Source organism: Larus michahellis, chromosome Z (genome assembly GCF_964199755.1).
Source record: "Larus michahellis chromosome Z, bLarMic1.1, whole genome shotgun sequence".
In the NCBI taxonomy this organism is placed as follows: domain Eukaryota; kingdom Metazoa; phylum Chordata; class Aves; order Charadriiformes; family Laridae; genus Larus; species Larus michahellis.
This window is the reverse complement of record NC_133930.1, coordinates 43,203,197-43,219,269: the sequence shown is the minus strand read 5'-3', so window position 1 is coordinate 43,219,269 and position 16,073 is coordinate 43,203,197. Positions and strand designations below refer to the sequence as shown.

The 16,073-nt window shown below is 40.4% G+C and overlaps 1 protein-coding gene across 7 annotated transcripts in view; it reads left to right on the top strand.

Moving 5' to 3' along the window:
- Window positions 1–16,073, top strand: part of KIF27 (kinesin family member 27) — a 31,240-nt gene that overhangs the window by 2,632 nt on the left and 12,535 nt on the right. For 5 of the 7 annotated variants that reach the window (XR_012584904.1, XM_074569885.1, XM_074569890.1 and 2 more), the window contains 5 exons: window positions 1,403–1,603; window positions 2,930–3,888; window positions 12,545–12,688; window positions 15,055–15,261; window positions 15,806–15,981. Coding sequence is in view for 6 of the 7 variants with exons in the window: in XM_074569885.1 (XP_074425986.1) it covers window positions 1,403–1,603; window positions 2,930–3,888; window positions 12,545–12,688; window positions 15,055–15,261; window positions 15,806–15,981 (1,687 nt within the window). In the remaining variant the exon portion in view is untranslated. The remainder of the gene's footprint in view (window positions 1–1,402; window positions 1,604–2,929; window positions 3,889–12,544; window positions 12,689–15,054; window positions 15,262–15,805; window positions 15,982–16,073) is intronic. The other 2 variants (XM_074569888.1, XM_074569887.1) reach the window with 2 other exon arrangements.

Sequence of the window (16,073 nt, the reverse complement as noted above, 5' to 3'; positions counted from 1 at the left end):
TCCAGGGATATTGACTCCACCACTTCCCTGGGCAGCCTGTTCCAATGCTTGATAACACTTTCAGGGAAGAAATATTTCCTGATATGCAGTCTAAACCTCCCCTGACACAACTTGAGGCTGTTTGCTTTCGTCCTGTTACCTGGGAGGGGAGACCGACCCCCACCTCACTACAACCTCCTTTCTGGTAGTTGTAGAGAGCAATAAGGTCTCCCCCCAGCCTCCTTTTCTCCAGGCTAAACGACCCGATTTCCCTCAGCTGCTCCTCATAAGACTTGTGCTCTAGACTGTTCACAAGTTTTGCTGCCCTTCTCTGGACATGCTCCAGCACCTCAGTGTCTTTCTTGTAGTGAGGGGCCCAAAACTGAACACAGTACTCAAGGTGGGGCCTCACCAGTGCCCAGTACAGGGGGACGATCACTTCCCTGGTCCTGCTGGCCACACTATCCCTAATCCAGGCCAGGATGCTGTTGGCCTTCTTGGCCACCTGAACACACTGCTGGCTCATATTCAGCTGGCTGTTGACCAACACCCCCAGGTCTTTTTCCTCCAGGCAGCTCTCCAGCCGCTCTTCCCCAAGCCTGTAGCGCTGCATGGGGTTGTTGTGACCCAAGTGCAGGACACAGCACTTGGCCTTGTTGAACCTCATACAGTTGGCCTCTTAATTCTGCTTACTTCACTTGTCTTTCCTCTACTAGTAGTTTTTTAATGTTCTTGTAAGTGTCATTGGTATGCAAATTCTTCAGGTAGTGGATGTCACAATCTGAGGGTGTTCATAGCTCAGCAATTTTAGTTTTATATTTACTAAATTCATAGTTAGATGCGAGTAACCCTTTATTTTTTTGGTAAAAAAGATTCTTGGTATCCTCTCACAGATAAACAAAAGAGTTTCCATACTCTTGAATAAAGAACACTATTTATGGAAGCATTGTCCTATGCTGAATATTAAAGAAAATAAAACCAGAGTTTGGCATTAGTGTGCCATATCTACTTTGAAAAAATAGGAACTTAATTACTGTAAATGTTGGTCGTAAATCTTGTCTCACCAAGTTACTAATGGTCTTTCCTGTATTTAAATGGAATTTATAGTTTCTCAAACGCTTGCAGTGTCATTGCCAACCATAGTGAGTAGTATAGATTTAAAGTAGACTCCTATTTTTCATAACTTTCATGACTATAACATGACATAATTTAGAACTTAACTTTGTATCCTATTAATGGATGCAAACAAGTATTCTGAACTCCAGAAAAACAAATATTTTCAAAAAGCCTTGGGAACACTGAGCTCTTCAGATTCCTTGGTATATTGAATAGCAAATCTCACAGACTTCTCTCAGTCTTCAGTCTTTGTAATTTATGCATCAGAATGACTACAGCTTCTGTGACATCTTTGCTTATGTTTTAGCATCAGTTGCAGAGGATGAAAAGGGCATAATCCCACGGGCGATTCAGGAATTATTTCAGCATATTTCTGAAAACCGTAACATTGACTTCCATGTGAAAGTATCTTATATAGAGGTTTACAAGGAAGAACTTCGAGATTTGTTGGAGTTGGAGACCTCTGTGAAAGAATTACACATCCGAGAAGATGAAAAGGGAAATACAGGTAGAATTTCACCTCTAAAATTTGGTGTGTTTGGTTTCAGTTGTGTGCCCAGGTTATTCTTGCCTTCTCTTGAGAGAGTTTATTCGTTAGTAATACTAGAAAATCTACGTTTTCAGTTTAGCTGATTTGAAGCAGTTTTGGGTTTAGAGTCCTGTGAAAGATATAGATGCTCCATCAGAAATGGCAACAAATTGTAAAGTAGAAGTACAGTTATTGCTTCTTCAAATTCTGTCTAGAAACATAGTAGCATGTGATTATTCACTTGAATAAGTATTTCAAGGTTAAACTTTTGCTTCTCCTTTCAAAATTATATTTGTTAAGCCACTTATACTGCAAATGTCTGTTCCCTTTCAACTATGAAATGGCTGGAAGAAAAAATTTCATTAATAGTGTCTGATATTTTTTGGAGGCTTTGAAATTAACACTTATGCTATAGTTCTCCTGTCTACTACATGAAAATGCTAGAAGAATCCACTGTAGAGATATTTTATTCTGAAACTGTATAATCTGTTTTGGGTTTGGGTTTTTTTTCTTTATTCTTTATAGTATAATTGTTGTGTCTAATTGCTCTAATATTAATATACTGTTGCATTGAGCTAGCATGGTTTTCTTGTCTGTAGCTGGAAGAAGGCACTAATTTAGCACAAATCTTGCAGATAATATCATTGCTTCATAAGGACCTCGCATTCTGTATTAAGCTGTGTATCTTCTTCAGTACAGTTGGAGTCATCTTCAGTTGAATATTCTAGGACATTTTCCATCCTTCATTAAAACAGGACAAAAAATATGCTTGGTAGGAGTACTTGGTAGAAGTACGCCTCCACATTATTACGTTACTAATAGATACCTGTCCTAAAGGCGCGACTGCCTTAGCTATATAGAATAGAAATTCTGTTCTTGCCGAAAGGTAAGAATCATTTCTACAAACTTTTTTTTTTAATCCTTTTTTTTTTCTTTTTAAACTGGCAAAATATCCTTTGAGCTGACTTTGCTCATACTTTTTTAGATATCACTAGATTGCAAATTGCATATGGCAATGTGTAAATGACTAAAGCTCTGTATTACGCTTAAAATATTGTTTCAAATGCTATGACACAATACACCCCTATATTAAATATCTGCAGGTTTCAGATGTGCTGTACCTCACGCTTTTCATATTTCAATGTCTTCTTTTTCTATAGCTACATGCTATGACATAATAATGCAGGCTTGTGTATTTCTCTAGTTTGTGTTTATAGTTTGACTATTCCTAATTGCTGTAAACTTTTGCTGAAGAGTTTAGAATTAATCGAAGTATTCTTACTTTCTTTGGTTTGGTGTTTGAAGTGATTGTCGGTGCTAAGGAATTCCAAGTAGAATGTGCAGATGAAGTGCTAAGCCTATTGGAAAGTGGCAATGCAGCTCGTCACACAGGCACAACACAAATGAATGAACACTCTAGTCGATCTCACGCCATTTTTACCATCAGTATTTGTCAGAAACAGTCCACAGAGTCTCAAAAAAATACTGATGCCACACAGGATTCATCTTGGAAATCAGTCCAGGTGATTGCTTCAAAGTTTCATTTTGTGGATTTGGCAGGATCAGAGAGGGTGACAAAGACTGGAAATACTGGTGAACGCTTCAAAGAGTCAATTCAGATCAACAGTGGTCTGCTGGCCTTGGGAAATGTCATCAGTGCCCTTGGAGACCCCAAAAGAAAAAGTGTACATATTCCATACAGGGATGCTAAAATCACTCGTATTCTGAAAGACTCCCTTGGAGGAAATGCCAAGACCGTCATGATAACATGTATAAGTCCCTCCTCATCAGACTTCGATGAATCTTTAAATTCCCTCAAATATGCCAACAGAGCCAAAAACATTAGAAATAAACCAGTTGTAAATTACAATCCCGATCAAGACCGGATTGATGAAATGGAACTTGAAATCAGATTGCTTCGAGAAGCTTTGCAGAACCAGCAAGTCGGTAATCAGTGTACACACGACTTAAATCAAGAAAGGACTCGCATCAGTTCACTTGAGGAGCAGCTCACCCGGCTTCAGGTTCAATGTTTTAGTTATAGAAATTGTGTAGATGAAGCCTTCCCATTTCTGGTTGATCTGAATGATGATGTTAACTTAAAAAGAAGTCAGCGGGAGAGGTTGCAGAGCTGGATCGCTATGGTACAGGAAGTAAGGAAGGAAGCTCTCACCATGCAGGAAACTGACATGGGGACTGGGACTAGCCAAGAGACACATCACATCACAATTCTTCAGCTAAAGAGGGAATTAAAGAAATGCCAGGTATTTAATTATCAGTTGATTATTTAAATAACTATGTAAAAGAGCAGTCTGCTAAAACTTGAATTCAATTTTGAAAGATGTAAGACTGTTACACTTACCTGTACTTAAGTTGACAACTTAAATTTAATTCACAGTTCTTGTATAATTTTGTTTGACTAATCCCTGGGACATAGCTTTATTTTAATGGATGTTTGAATAGACAATCATTTTAATCATGATAGGGATAGGTAAAGTAATGTTATATTTTTGCTAGTCAGTTTTGAGATGATTCTATGAGGCTGAGATGTTTTATCTGTGACATTTTTGGTTTTAGCTGTGCTAGTGTGCTAGGTCTGGCTGGGATGGAGTTAATTTTCTTTACAGCAGCTCATAGGGTGCTGCGTTTTAGATTTGTGACCAGTACAATGCTGATAACACACTAACATTTTAGGTCTTGCTGAAGAATGTTTACACGGCGTCAGGCTTTCTCTGTTTCTGCCTCTGCCCCACAGTGAATAGATTGTGTGTCCAACAAGAAGTTGGACGCACACACACACAACCAAGCAGATGATCTGAACTAACCAAAGAGTTTTTTCATGCTATATAACATGCTCAGCAATTAAAAGGGAGATGAGGAGGTTTAGGGAGCTTAGCCATATTTTTCCTGAGAACTGGCTGGGCATCAGTCAGCCTTGGGAGGTGGTGAGTTGCCTTTGCATCATTTGTTTTGTTTAGCTTTCTTTCTCTCTTTTTCCACTTCACCTTTATTTACTGAACAATTTCTATCTCGACTCACAAGTTTTCTTGCTTTTACTCTTCCTTTGATTTTCCCCTGTCCCACTGGGGCTGCAGGGGGTAATGTGAGCGAGGGGGTGTGTGTGCTTAACTGCCTACTGGGGTTAACCTGCAACAGTCCTTTTTGGTGCCCAACATGGGGTTCAAGGCCTTTGAGATAATATCAGATTTGATTTGAGTGTGCTAGATTAAAACTTCTAGCTCTTATACCTGTTTAGTTATTTGAGTGGCTGCTGCGGATCATGGTGCTGGAATATTTACTTTGGTTGCTGACTTACGTGTTTCCTTGAGTATTCTGATGCTTGATTCCTTTCTAGCTGTACCACAGACTCCAAGAATTGTTAATGACTGTTTCCAGTTTTTTCTCTTTAGTGTGTTGTTTAACACTTTGTTTTCCTTTGCTTGGGAGAGCTATGATGAATCTACTGGCCTTCAGCCTAATTTGGTGTTTGGGTCTTACGTCACTGGTGTCCCAGTACCCCAAGAATCGTCTCATGGACAAAACCAGCAATGATACCTTTCCCCTTTTGTCCTCTGAGAAACATTTCATGGAGAGAGGAAAGAATAGCACCTATCCCTTCCTCTCCTCCAGGGTAGGCTTTTATAGCCTTGATGCAATGGCTTCTCAGTTCCTTCAATATCCTTGTATGATCAGACTGTTCATACTGGTGTGTGTTGTGAACCTGATTTTGAGTGTTGTTCACAAGGTTAAACAACTAATTGGGGGTGCTACACAGGAACATGCTCTAAGGCAATTGATCTCTGGGGTGGCAGGGTGCGTGGGAGGAGTTGGGCAGGTACATAGGGTTGTCTCCTATAGCTTGGGATTTCATGCCTGAACAGGTATGTAAACCTATCAAACTAGTACACCATTTGAAGAAGGGGAGGTGAAACACAGTGACTTTGAAAGCCGTGTTGGGACCTGGCTCACACCTATCAAGCCACTGCCTGGTCCTCTCAGAGATAGAAGAGGGTCTGCTGATCTAAGAGGCCATAAATGGGCACTGAGAAGATCTCTTGCTCTGAGGCCACATAAACAGACACTAAACCAGAGACAAAACCCTCACCTATAATAGTTGCTCCTGTAGTCAAGAAGAAACAGTGGAAGCAGAGGTCAACTCAGTTAGTAAGAGAGGAAGCAGCTCCTCCTGAGAGGGGGAGAGAGGAAGAATCAGAAGAGGCATCCTATTCTTCAGCAGGACAGCAGAGGAAGGAAGTAGAAATCATAAGAGGTGGAAACTGCCTGGCCTCTATCCATGACCAAACTGCAAGACAAGCGGAAAGGTGTTGTCCATCAGCAAGATGAGTGAATTGCCACCTGATTGGTCCAGTGCTGGGGTAGTGGGCCTAACAGTCTGGAACCAGAAGGTAGGGAAGCACAGCAGCTGGGAACTGTTGCTAGGTCTGTGGGATTGACAGAGAGATCAGAAGAGGGGCAGCCATCTGGAGCATCCGGAGGTGGCTCTTATTGAGCATGAAGCCAAGGTACCCTCTTAAGTAAGATATTGTAACCCAGTGAGGCAAGTGGACTACCACAGAGGAAGGTGTCCAGTGTCTGAGGGAATTAGTGGTGGCGGAGGTGATATACAGTGACATGGACAATAATCAGGCCCCTAAAGATCTGAGTCTTGTACAGTACACACAGTCTGTGTGGCAGAAGTCTGTACAAAGCATACCCACATCATGGGGCGGCAACCTAGCAATGATGGACTGGGCTCACATCGAGGCACCAACTTTGTATAGACTGGTCTGCCAGCTCCAGAAATTTGAAGAGAATCTCTATTCCCCCTCCCTGCTATGGACCTGCATGTCAGCTGTGGAAAGACTGTTCCACAAGGTTTGACAACTTGAAGACAATGTGGATAATCTCTCTCCCTCCTTGTCTCTGCAACCCAGCATCTGAGCTACCACAAGTTGGCCTTTCTCTGCTCAAACGAGAGGGAACCATGAGCACATGCAACATGCCACCCTGTGGTTCTATCTGTGTGACTATGGGGAGGATATGAGGAAGTGGGACGGTGCACTTACCTTCTGATACCTCTGGAATCTAAGTCTGTGTACGTGAATTGCAGGGGAAGGCAGTGGTTATAAAGGGTCCTTTCAGGAAGATTACTGCTCTGGTTGCTGCTGAGCGGTTCACAAGACACACTAGATGGGCTGAGGACCCCTCTCCTCTTTCTGGTACTGATGCAATGGACTTATGTCCATGTGGGTTTGAACACCACGCCTTCTGCCATGGACCATGCTGGTCTGTAGTAGGATCACACCTGTGAATAGTCCTTGTAGCATAGCCTGAGTTACAGAGATGGACATGGGCTCCTTTCATAGTGTAAAGACTTCTGGTTTGCAATTACAAAAGTCAGGTAATGAATCCTCTGATTGGGAACAGGGGACCCTGCCTCAGGTTGAGCAGAGGAAAAGGACGATTGGATTTACTTTGGTTTTGGTGGACACCAGTGCACAGTGTACTCTAATGCCATCAGGATACAAGACAGCAGAATACATCAGAATTTCCAGAGTGACAGGTGGATCCCAATTGTTGTCTGTGTTAGAAGCCGAGGTGAGCCTAACAGGAAATAAGTGGCAAAAGGATCCTATTGTCACCAGTCCAGAAGCCCCATATATCCTTGCCATTGGCTCTCTCAAAAGATGGTACTTCAGGGATCCAAGGAGGTACCATTGGGCCTTTGATGTAGCCCCTGCAGGTTCAGAGAAGCTTAAATAGCTGTCTGCCTTGTCTGGCCTCTTGAGTGATCCTTCTGTTGTGGGGCTGCTGTGTGTTGAAGAACAGCAAGTGCCAACTGCTACCATGATGGTGCAATGGCATCAATATTGTCCTGACTGAAACTCCCTCATTTCCATCCAGAAGCTGATTTGTCGACTTCAGAGCCAGCGTGTGATTAGCAAGACTCACTTGCCCTTTAATAATCCCATATGGCCAGTGCAAAAGTCTGATAGAGCATGGAGGTTTACAGTGGACTATCATGGCCTGAATGAAGTCACGCCACCATTAGGTGTTGCTGTACCGGACATGCTAGAACTGGAGTCAAAGGCAGCCAAGTAATACACCATAACTGATATTGCCAGTGCATTTTTCTCAATCCCTTTTTCAGCAGTGCAGGCCACAGTTAGCTTTGATGTGGAAGGATGTCCAATTTGGAATGGTGTCCAATCTGGAATCAGCTGCCATGGAGGGGTGGAAGCACAGCCCTACCATTGACCATGGACTGATCCAGACTGCACTGCAACAGGGCAAAGCCCCAGAAAGCTTGCAGTGCATTGATGACATCGCTGTGTGGGGCAACATGGGCCTGAATGGGGAGCCCCAGCTACCTTGGAATGCTGGAAAAGACCATGGACTGGCCAGAAAGCAAAGACTTTGGAGAATTGCCTGACGAAGTGACTCATGCCGAAGAGGCCCCACTGTATAATGTATTACCAGAAGATGAGAAACAATATACTCTGTTTATTATTACCGATGGGTCCTATATATTGTGGGAAACCATTGGAGGTAGAAAACTGTTCTGTGGAATCCCACGTGATGAGTTACAGAAACTGATGAAGGGCAAGGTGAATTAAGTCAGTGTGCAGAAGTGAAAGCCATCCAGCTTACCCTAGATATTGTGGAACAGGATAAATGGACAGTACAGTACCCATACCACCACCTGAAACACTATATGGTACACGTACCACCACCTAAAACCCTGTACTGGGCCTTTAAAGCAAGTTCTGTGGTGACATGGCAGCCAAGGAATCATTGAGTCAGACAGTGGGACCCATTTCTGAAACAATCTCATAAGCACCTGACCTAGAAATATGGCATTGATCGGCTGTATCACATTCCCTATCACACACTAGCTTCCGGAAAGACTGAACAATACAATGGACTATTAGAGACTATACTGAAAGTAATGGGCACTGGGACATGTCAGCAGTGGGATGCAAATTTAGCAGAAGCCACTTGGCTAATTAATACCAGAGGATTAGCTAACTGACCTGGACCTGCCCAAATGAAAACCTTATGTATTGTAGAAGGAGAAAACTTCCCTCATAGTGCATGTAGAGAACTGTCTGGGAAAGACAGTATGGGTTGTTCCTCCTTTGGGAAAAGGCAAACCTATTTGTGGGGCTACTTTTGCTCAAGGACCCAGGTACACTTGGTGGGTAATGCGAGAGGATGGTGAAGGCTGACGTGTACCTCAAGAGATTTAACCTTGTGGGAAAATAACCCATTATTCGAATTGTATGTTTTAGGAAGTACTACAGCAGAAATCACCTAAACCAACAGAGAACAAGCCTCACAAAAAGCCAGGCAAGTGCAGCAGTGACCCGGCCTGAGCTAGTTTTGATGTCCAGTAACTCAACACAACATATTTCTCCTGACCTGAGTGACGTTTTAGGTCTTGCTAAACAGTGTCCACCGAGTGTTAAAGCTGTCTCTGTTTCTCCCTCTGCCACCCCAGTGAATAGATTGGGGGGTGCACTCGGAGGAGGGCGGGGCACAACCAGGCAGATGACCCAAACCAACCAGAGATATTTCACACCATGTGACATGCTCAGCAATAAACAGGGAGAGGAGGAGAGCTCAGGTATGTTAGCTGTCTTTTGCTCAGGAGCTGGCTGGGCATCAGTCTACCTGTAGAAGGTGGTGAGTGAGTGGTTTTTGCATCAATTGCCTTTGCATTACTTGTCTTGTTTTCTTTCTCTCTTCTTCCACTTTACCTTCACTTATGGCATGATTTTCCTCTCAACCCACAAGTTTTATTGCTTTTACTCTTCATTGGCTCTTCCCCTGTCCTACTGGGGTTGGAACAAGGGAAAGTGAGCGAGCAGCTATGTGTGCCTAGCTGCCTACTGGGGTTAACCCACAACTACTTTCAGTTGTCCTGTAAACTCAGAAATTGTTTTGAAACCTGCAAATAAATTCATCTGTCAGAAGCATTACAGATACAACTGCAATGCAGATATTTTCACAGATATCAGTGTACTTACAGATAACCCGTGGACTAAGTTTTGCAACATATATCTAATATTATCTAGTACTAGGTATGTAGTATACTAGTCTGTCTAATACCATGAAGTTGCAAGTATCTCATCTATTATCATTAAGTAATTTCCTAACCTTCAGCAATATTGTCACCAAGAACTCCTGCATTTCCTTTTCATTATCATGCCCTTAGCTAACTGAGTTTCTAAATTATTTACAGATTTCTCTGTCTCATTGCCTTTCTAACACTTGCTTCTGTGTTACATATCAACTTTCTGCTTTTTGGTGGCTTCACACTTCCGTAGTTTTCTAGCTGAGGTGAGAATTTCGAAACAAGATGTGGGATTCTTGGCATGCAGATATCCCATGAGGATCCTGTCATGCCAGTGGCTCCGATTAGCTCTTTCTCAGACAGCAGATAATAGTGCTAGACAGTGACCTATGGGGAGAAGAGCTCTCAGCCTTCTCAAGCATGATAATGTAAGCTCACACAACTGACACATGATCAAATAAATAATTCTTTTGGGGAACATCCCCATATGCATTTAGGAAGTGTGTATTTTGGATGTACTGAGTTAAAATGTTGACTATGAATAATGCAGATTAGTGTACAATAAACAGAGCCTCAAATAAAAATTAATTTTGTAACTTAAAATACCTGTACACTAGTTTGAAACTGAGTGAAGTTCTGACATAAGAGGAACAGCTTAGAAAAACTGATCCAAGTCTGTCTTGTAGTAGGAGACAGTATTCCAACAAGCTAGAATTTTATAACATCAGCCCATTTTCAGTTTGCACACCATACTGTGATAAGCGTGTAGATCGTTACCAGGCAATTGCATATACAACAAAGTCTTTATTTTCTTTGTTCTCAGTCAGTCTAAATCACAGTGTTTTTCTTACTTGATTTTCTTCTGTAGCTTGTTTTAAACCTCTGTTTCCCAGGTTCAAAACAGTATAAGAGCTGAGTTTAAACTTAAATTTCCCCAGGTGAGTACACCATCTACAGCCAAGAGGAGATGGTTAGGGAGAGGCTAAAATAAATGAGACAGTGCAGACTCAAGAACAGAGCTTGCATATGGACAGATTTAATAGCTAATAGTGGGCCTATTCTTGTCTGTACATACATATTTCTTTGCTAACGGCTATGTTTGCCTGCATAATGCCATCTTACACAAAATAAAAATACTGGTGTAGTGGGTTAGCCATAGCTAACAGCCAAACTCCCACCCAGCCACTCATTCACCCCTCCATCAGCAGGACTTGGGGAGAAAAAATAGGAAGAACAGCAATGTGAGTTGAGATGAAGACAGGGAGATTGCTACCAATTAAAAAACAGTTTCAAATTGAGGAAAAATGATTTAATGTATTGCCAATTAAAAAATATTACTTATTTGGGTAGTGGGCAACAAAAAGACAAAGGGTAAAACACTACCTTTCCTCCCCCCATTTTCCAGGCTTATCTTCAGTCCTTCATTCCATATGCTCCCTCACTGCCAAGTGGTGCAGGGACATCAGGGGATGGTTTATGGTCAGTATATAGCGGTTTCTATCTGCTGCTCTTTCCTTCTTGCACCTTTCCTCTGATTTGGCATGGGCTCTGCATGGGCAGCAGTTCTTTCAGGAATATCCATCTGCTCCAGTGCAGGTCCTACCTAGGCTGCAGTGTGGGTATCTGCTGCTCCACCATGAAGCACCTCCTCCTTCTCCTCCTGGTGTTCATTCTGCTCTTTCTCACTCTTTTGGTTCCTTCCTCTTCTATCTGTCTGGCAGTTTGTGCCCTTTCTTAAATATATTATCACAAAAGCACTACCATCTTGGCTGAGGGACTCAGCTGTTCCCTGCAGTAGGTCCCCTGAAGTCGTCTGGAACCGACTGTGTCCAGCATGGGGTCTTGGACCTTGGTCTCTTCTCACAGACACCACCCGTGCAGTCACCCCCACCAAACCCTTGACACTTACACCCAATATAACTGAGAAAATATATTCTAATTTTAGTTATGTATGTTTAATACTATATGGACAATATGACACTTTGGTTCCTATCACTTCACCTTGCCCCAGTCTGTCACCATGATAACATCTGTGCACACTTCTTTTTTTCTGTAGTTGGCTCAACTCTGCATATTGGTACAGCACCAGTTGGGTTCAGAATACGCTTGTCAACTACATTTAGTACACAGACTTTGGAAAATGGTCTATTTTCTAAAGAGACATCAGGTTCTTGATTGCATTCTTAAAAGCTATTAAGGGTTGTCTTTTCTTGTAAGATGGAGGTAAGCTAGTTGTACAGAAGTATCCAATTTTAGAACACTAAGACACGATGTTTCCATGCTTTGTATTCCGTGTATTTGGCTTCTGCAGGCTTTCTAGAAGAGAAACATTTGGAAGTCTCCTTCAATCGGCATTGGATTATTTATCTAGAACATCTGAGAAAGGATTCTTATGATTTCTTTAATCTTTAGTCTGTTATCCGAGTTGCAGAGTGAGGACAGCTGTCCTTATTTTTTCATTTGGGAAGTGTATTAATCCTGTGGTTGATGCTGGGATCTTGTGGCCGCATCTTACAGCACCCTAAAGAGGATAATTGGACTTAGATATCTACTTCAATAAAGTAGCTTTGGTTATGGGTACATTATTCCTTTTGAAAGAAAGAAACTTGTCTGAAGAAAATCAATAGATGAAACAGAAGTGAAGAAATAACTGGTAGAAACCACAGATAACCACTTAGACAATTTGCCACACATACCTCAAAACTTTACAGTTCTGATCACATCTTTTAACAACAAATGAGTTTTTGTGGGTTTTTTTTTTCATTTTCCAACTGTAAATTATTTCCAGCTGTAAATTTCCAGCTCTTCCTTTTCCCCAGCTGAACTTTTCTTTTATTATCTAGCAGGCTCTAGTTATGGATGAAGAAGTATTTAGCCAGAAAGATCATGAACTGCAGATACTGCAGAATCAGATAAAAACATTACTACAGGAAAATGAAGAACACCTGGAATCTTTAAAGGAGGCTCAAGAAACACATAGATTACAGGTATTTTTCCGCTGGTACATGTTACTTATATCTGTATTGATCCATCCTTCCACTGTATGAATGCATTCATTATTTCAAGACAGGTCCCTCAGGACTTTTTTGGACATAATTACTTGTCAATCTTATGGACATTTTGTCTGAATAAGAACTGTATCACTTAATGAGTTCATCTAGTGGATGAAATACAATAATGTGATTCAAGAAGTTTGTATATCACCTTGTCTGTGCCACAGCCTTCCTGTATAACACGAAGTCAATCATTCATCCTCTCCATGCTTCCTAAAGCATAACACACACCCCTCTCCCCAGAAGTGTGTTATTGCCAAGTAGTTTCAGGACCATTAATGAATTAGGATTTGAAAGGCCTTTAAAGATTCTTTAGAATCTAAAAAGGACTATAAGGATCCTATACAATGCTTTAATTGAAAGGTTGTATAGAAACGTATTTTGTTATAGCTTTATATTTTATATTTTTTATATATTTGTATTTTTCCCTTTTTACTTTGTAAGACAGAATTTCTTCCTAATTTTCTAAGCATTTACTATTAGACAAAATTGAGGAAACACTGCTTGCCTCCTTCCTTCTCTAGATCTTGTGCCTGCTAATGAAATTACGATGGGTCATAAGTGCATAACATTTCAAGATCCAGGACACCATAAATAGAATAGTTAATATTTTCCTGGTGTTGCCTGTCATGTGGATGATAGATAAATTATTATCTGACTTTTTAAAAGAGAAAAGCATAAGCATGGCTAGCTAGTACTCTTTTCCTTATTCTACTTTTTCTCCTTTTTCCTCTTCTTTGCTAATGGCTTGGGGAAAGTCAATGGATGAAAGGTAAGTATACTAGTCATCATCTTTTTCTTCCCTCTGTCACTTTCTTTCTTTTCTGTCACCTCTGGCTAGATTTTTTTTAAAAAAACCTGTACAGCATAGTGTCAGCTTGTTACACTGAGATAATGCTTATATAAATTCTGGAGAATGCAACGTAGGCACACTGCAATGTAGACACTACACTACACTTAGTCACAGTGTAGGTAAAACATCGTGATTGTCTCGGTATCAGAGACAGGAGAGAAGCTTGAGAGGTCTCAGACACCATTTTGGTACTTAATCCACTAAACTGCTGCTTTTATTTAAAAACATCAGATAGGTAGAATAATGAAAAGCAAACACTTCTGTCAAATATTTTAAGTTGTATTCACAGGAATATGTAATTAAGTGATACATGATAGAATAAGAACTTTAAAAGTAGGAGGTACTAGATAGATATTAAATGTTTGTACACATACATATTTATGTAACAGGTGTTGCACTGTGGGGTTGTATGTACAAAGGTATCAGGGACAAAAAGTCTTAAAAGGATTAAATAATAGCTTCAAGGTGGATCAGTTGGCCTTTACTTCTTCCAAAGTCATAATAAATATGCTATTCATATATATATATATTCTATTTCCTATGACACAGGAATATTATGTATTGTATTCCAACAAAATGTCAATTTGCAAGGCATTGTCTATGTGTGTTTGGAAGGAATTTGCAGTCTAAGAAAACAAGATACAAAGAATTAATAAAAATGTATTATTCATTGAATACTTTTGGTTGACTATCACTAGCTATTCTTCAATTTCCCTGTTGTTACTAGGCCAGATTTTACTTTTTACTTTTTTATTTTGAAAAGAATTGAAAGGAATAGAGGGAGTTGAAAAAGTCTATAATCTTGGTCTTATGGATGAGTCAGTTTAAGTAAGATAAGTAGTTTTAAACAGTGTACAGAGACTGCTGCAGGAGAAGCAGGCAAGTAAATTCTCCAAACTAGTATTACTAACAAAGTTGAGGTTGGGTAGAAGAAAAAGAAGTAGCCCATACAAGGGATCCTGGGATCATGTACAAGTTTATGTTTATTAATACAAATAATCTTTAAAATGGAACTGCTCAAAGAGGAAGAGGAAGCCTGTATACGTGTTTAATTAATTAGACTCGGACCATGAGTTTCATTTGAACATTTTTGTTGAATTCCCATTTTATTTCTCCATAATCACACACATAAAGTAAGCATGGACTGATAAGTATGTAATATACTTCTCACTAGATGCCTAGATAAGCTAATGTAACTTACCTGGGATAAGTCTTTCTGGACAAAAATATGTCTACAGTTTATTGGAGTTGGCGTGTGTGTGTTAGATTGATGATATGCCATAGAATTTTCAGTTTGTTGCAGAATTTGCGTATGCAGTGCAGAAGAATTTAGGATCAGTGAGTGATTTAGAAGATTCATGACCTTTGCAAGGAATTTAGGAATGCTGAATGTGATACAGAGCTCATGATCAGCAAAAGTTTTGCTTTGTTCTTTTTTCCCCATGAGAATGAGAAAATGGTGGAACAGCAAATGCTTATTGATCAGCTAAAAGAAAAATTAGAGAAGTTTACAGATGTGAAAACTTTGGATTTCTCATGTGCTTGTGGACATGGGCCAGCTGTTGTGGCATCTACAAGGAGGCCATACAGTGTCCCACTCACAAAGAGTCTGCTACACTCCCTTCACCCTCCTTCAGGGACAGAGACCCGAAAGGTAAGGTCTACTTAAATGTTACATTTTCTTTCTTTTACTTTGTAATGGTTATAATTCAATTATTAGACTTGACATGACAAATTATGGTAGCTTTCTCAGATGCTGTTTAGCTTCCCATTGAAGACTCTGAAAAGTTACTTTTTAACATCCTGCGACATATTCTATGCCACAATTGTCCAAAATGTTGAGGCTTAAAATTGTCACTTGTAAGTTTAAGTCTTTCTGGGGTTTTCCTGGGGGTTTTGAGGGTTCAAACATGAAGCATTATAAAAAAATGAATGATTATTCTTACTGATATATTGAATAGGCTGGATAATGACTTGCTAACAGTGCCTTCTTTCACATTTGGAACAAGTGCTCTGAGCTCTTGCAAAACCTTTTGCTACAAGGTATTCAGAGTTATTATAGAAAACCTCTGTAATTTTACTTACAAGCTCAGGTGATGCCAGAGTTCTAAAATGAAGTATTTTTTAAATTTCAGTAAAGAATTGCTGAACTGTTGCAAGTGGTTTTACCCATCACTTTTTTGTGTGCTTTTTGACAGGCTTATACCAGCCCCCCTGCCTTCTCCCTGGCCCGGGTAATGGCAGAATTCCGTGCTCGCAGCCAGATGATACTGAGCAACATAGAAGATCAGGATAAAGTCCTTCACTGCCATCTCTCTGATCAGAGCGATGAAGAGGAAGAAAATACAGGCAGCAAAAAGAAAACCTCATTTAAGTAATTTTTTGTTAATCTTTCATTTTTGATACAGACAACTATATAGCAAAGGTAGTATTACTGCCTAATCCTGACATAACATGAGACCATTT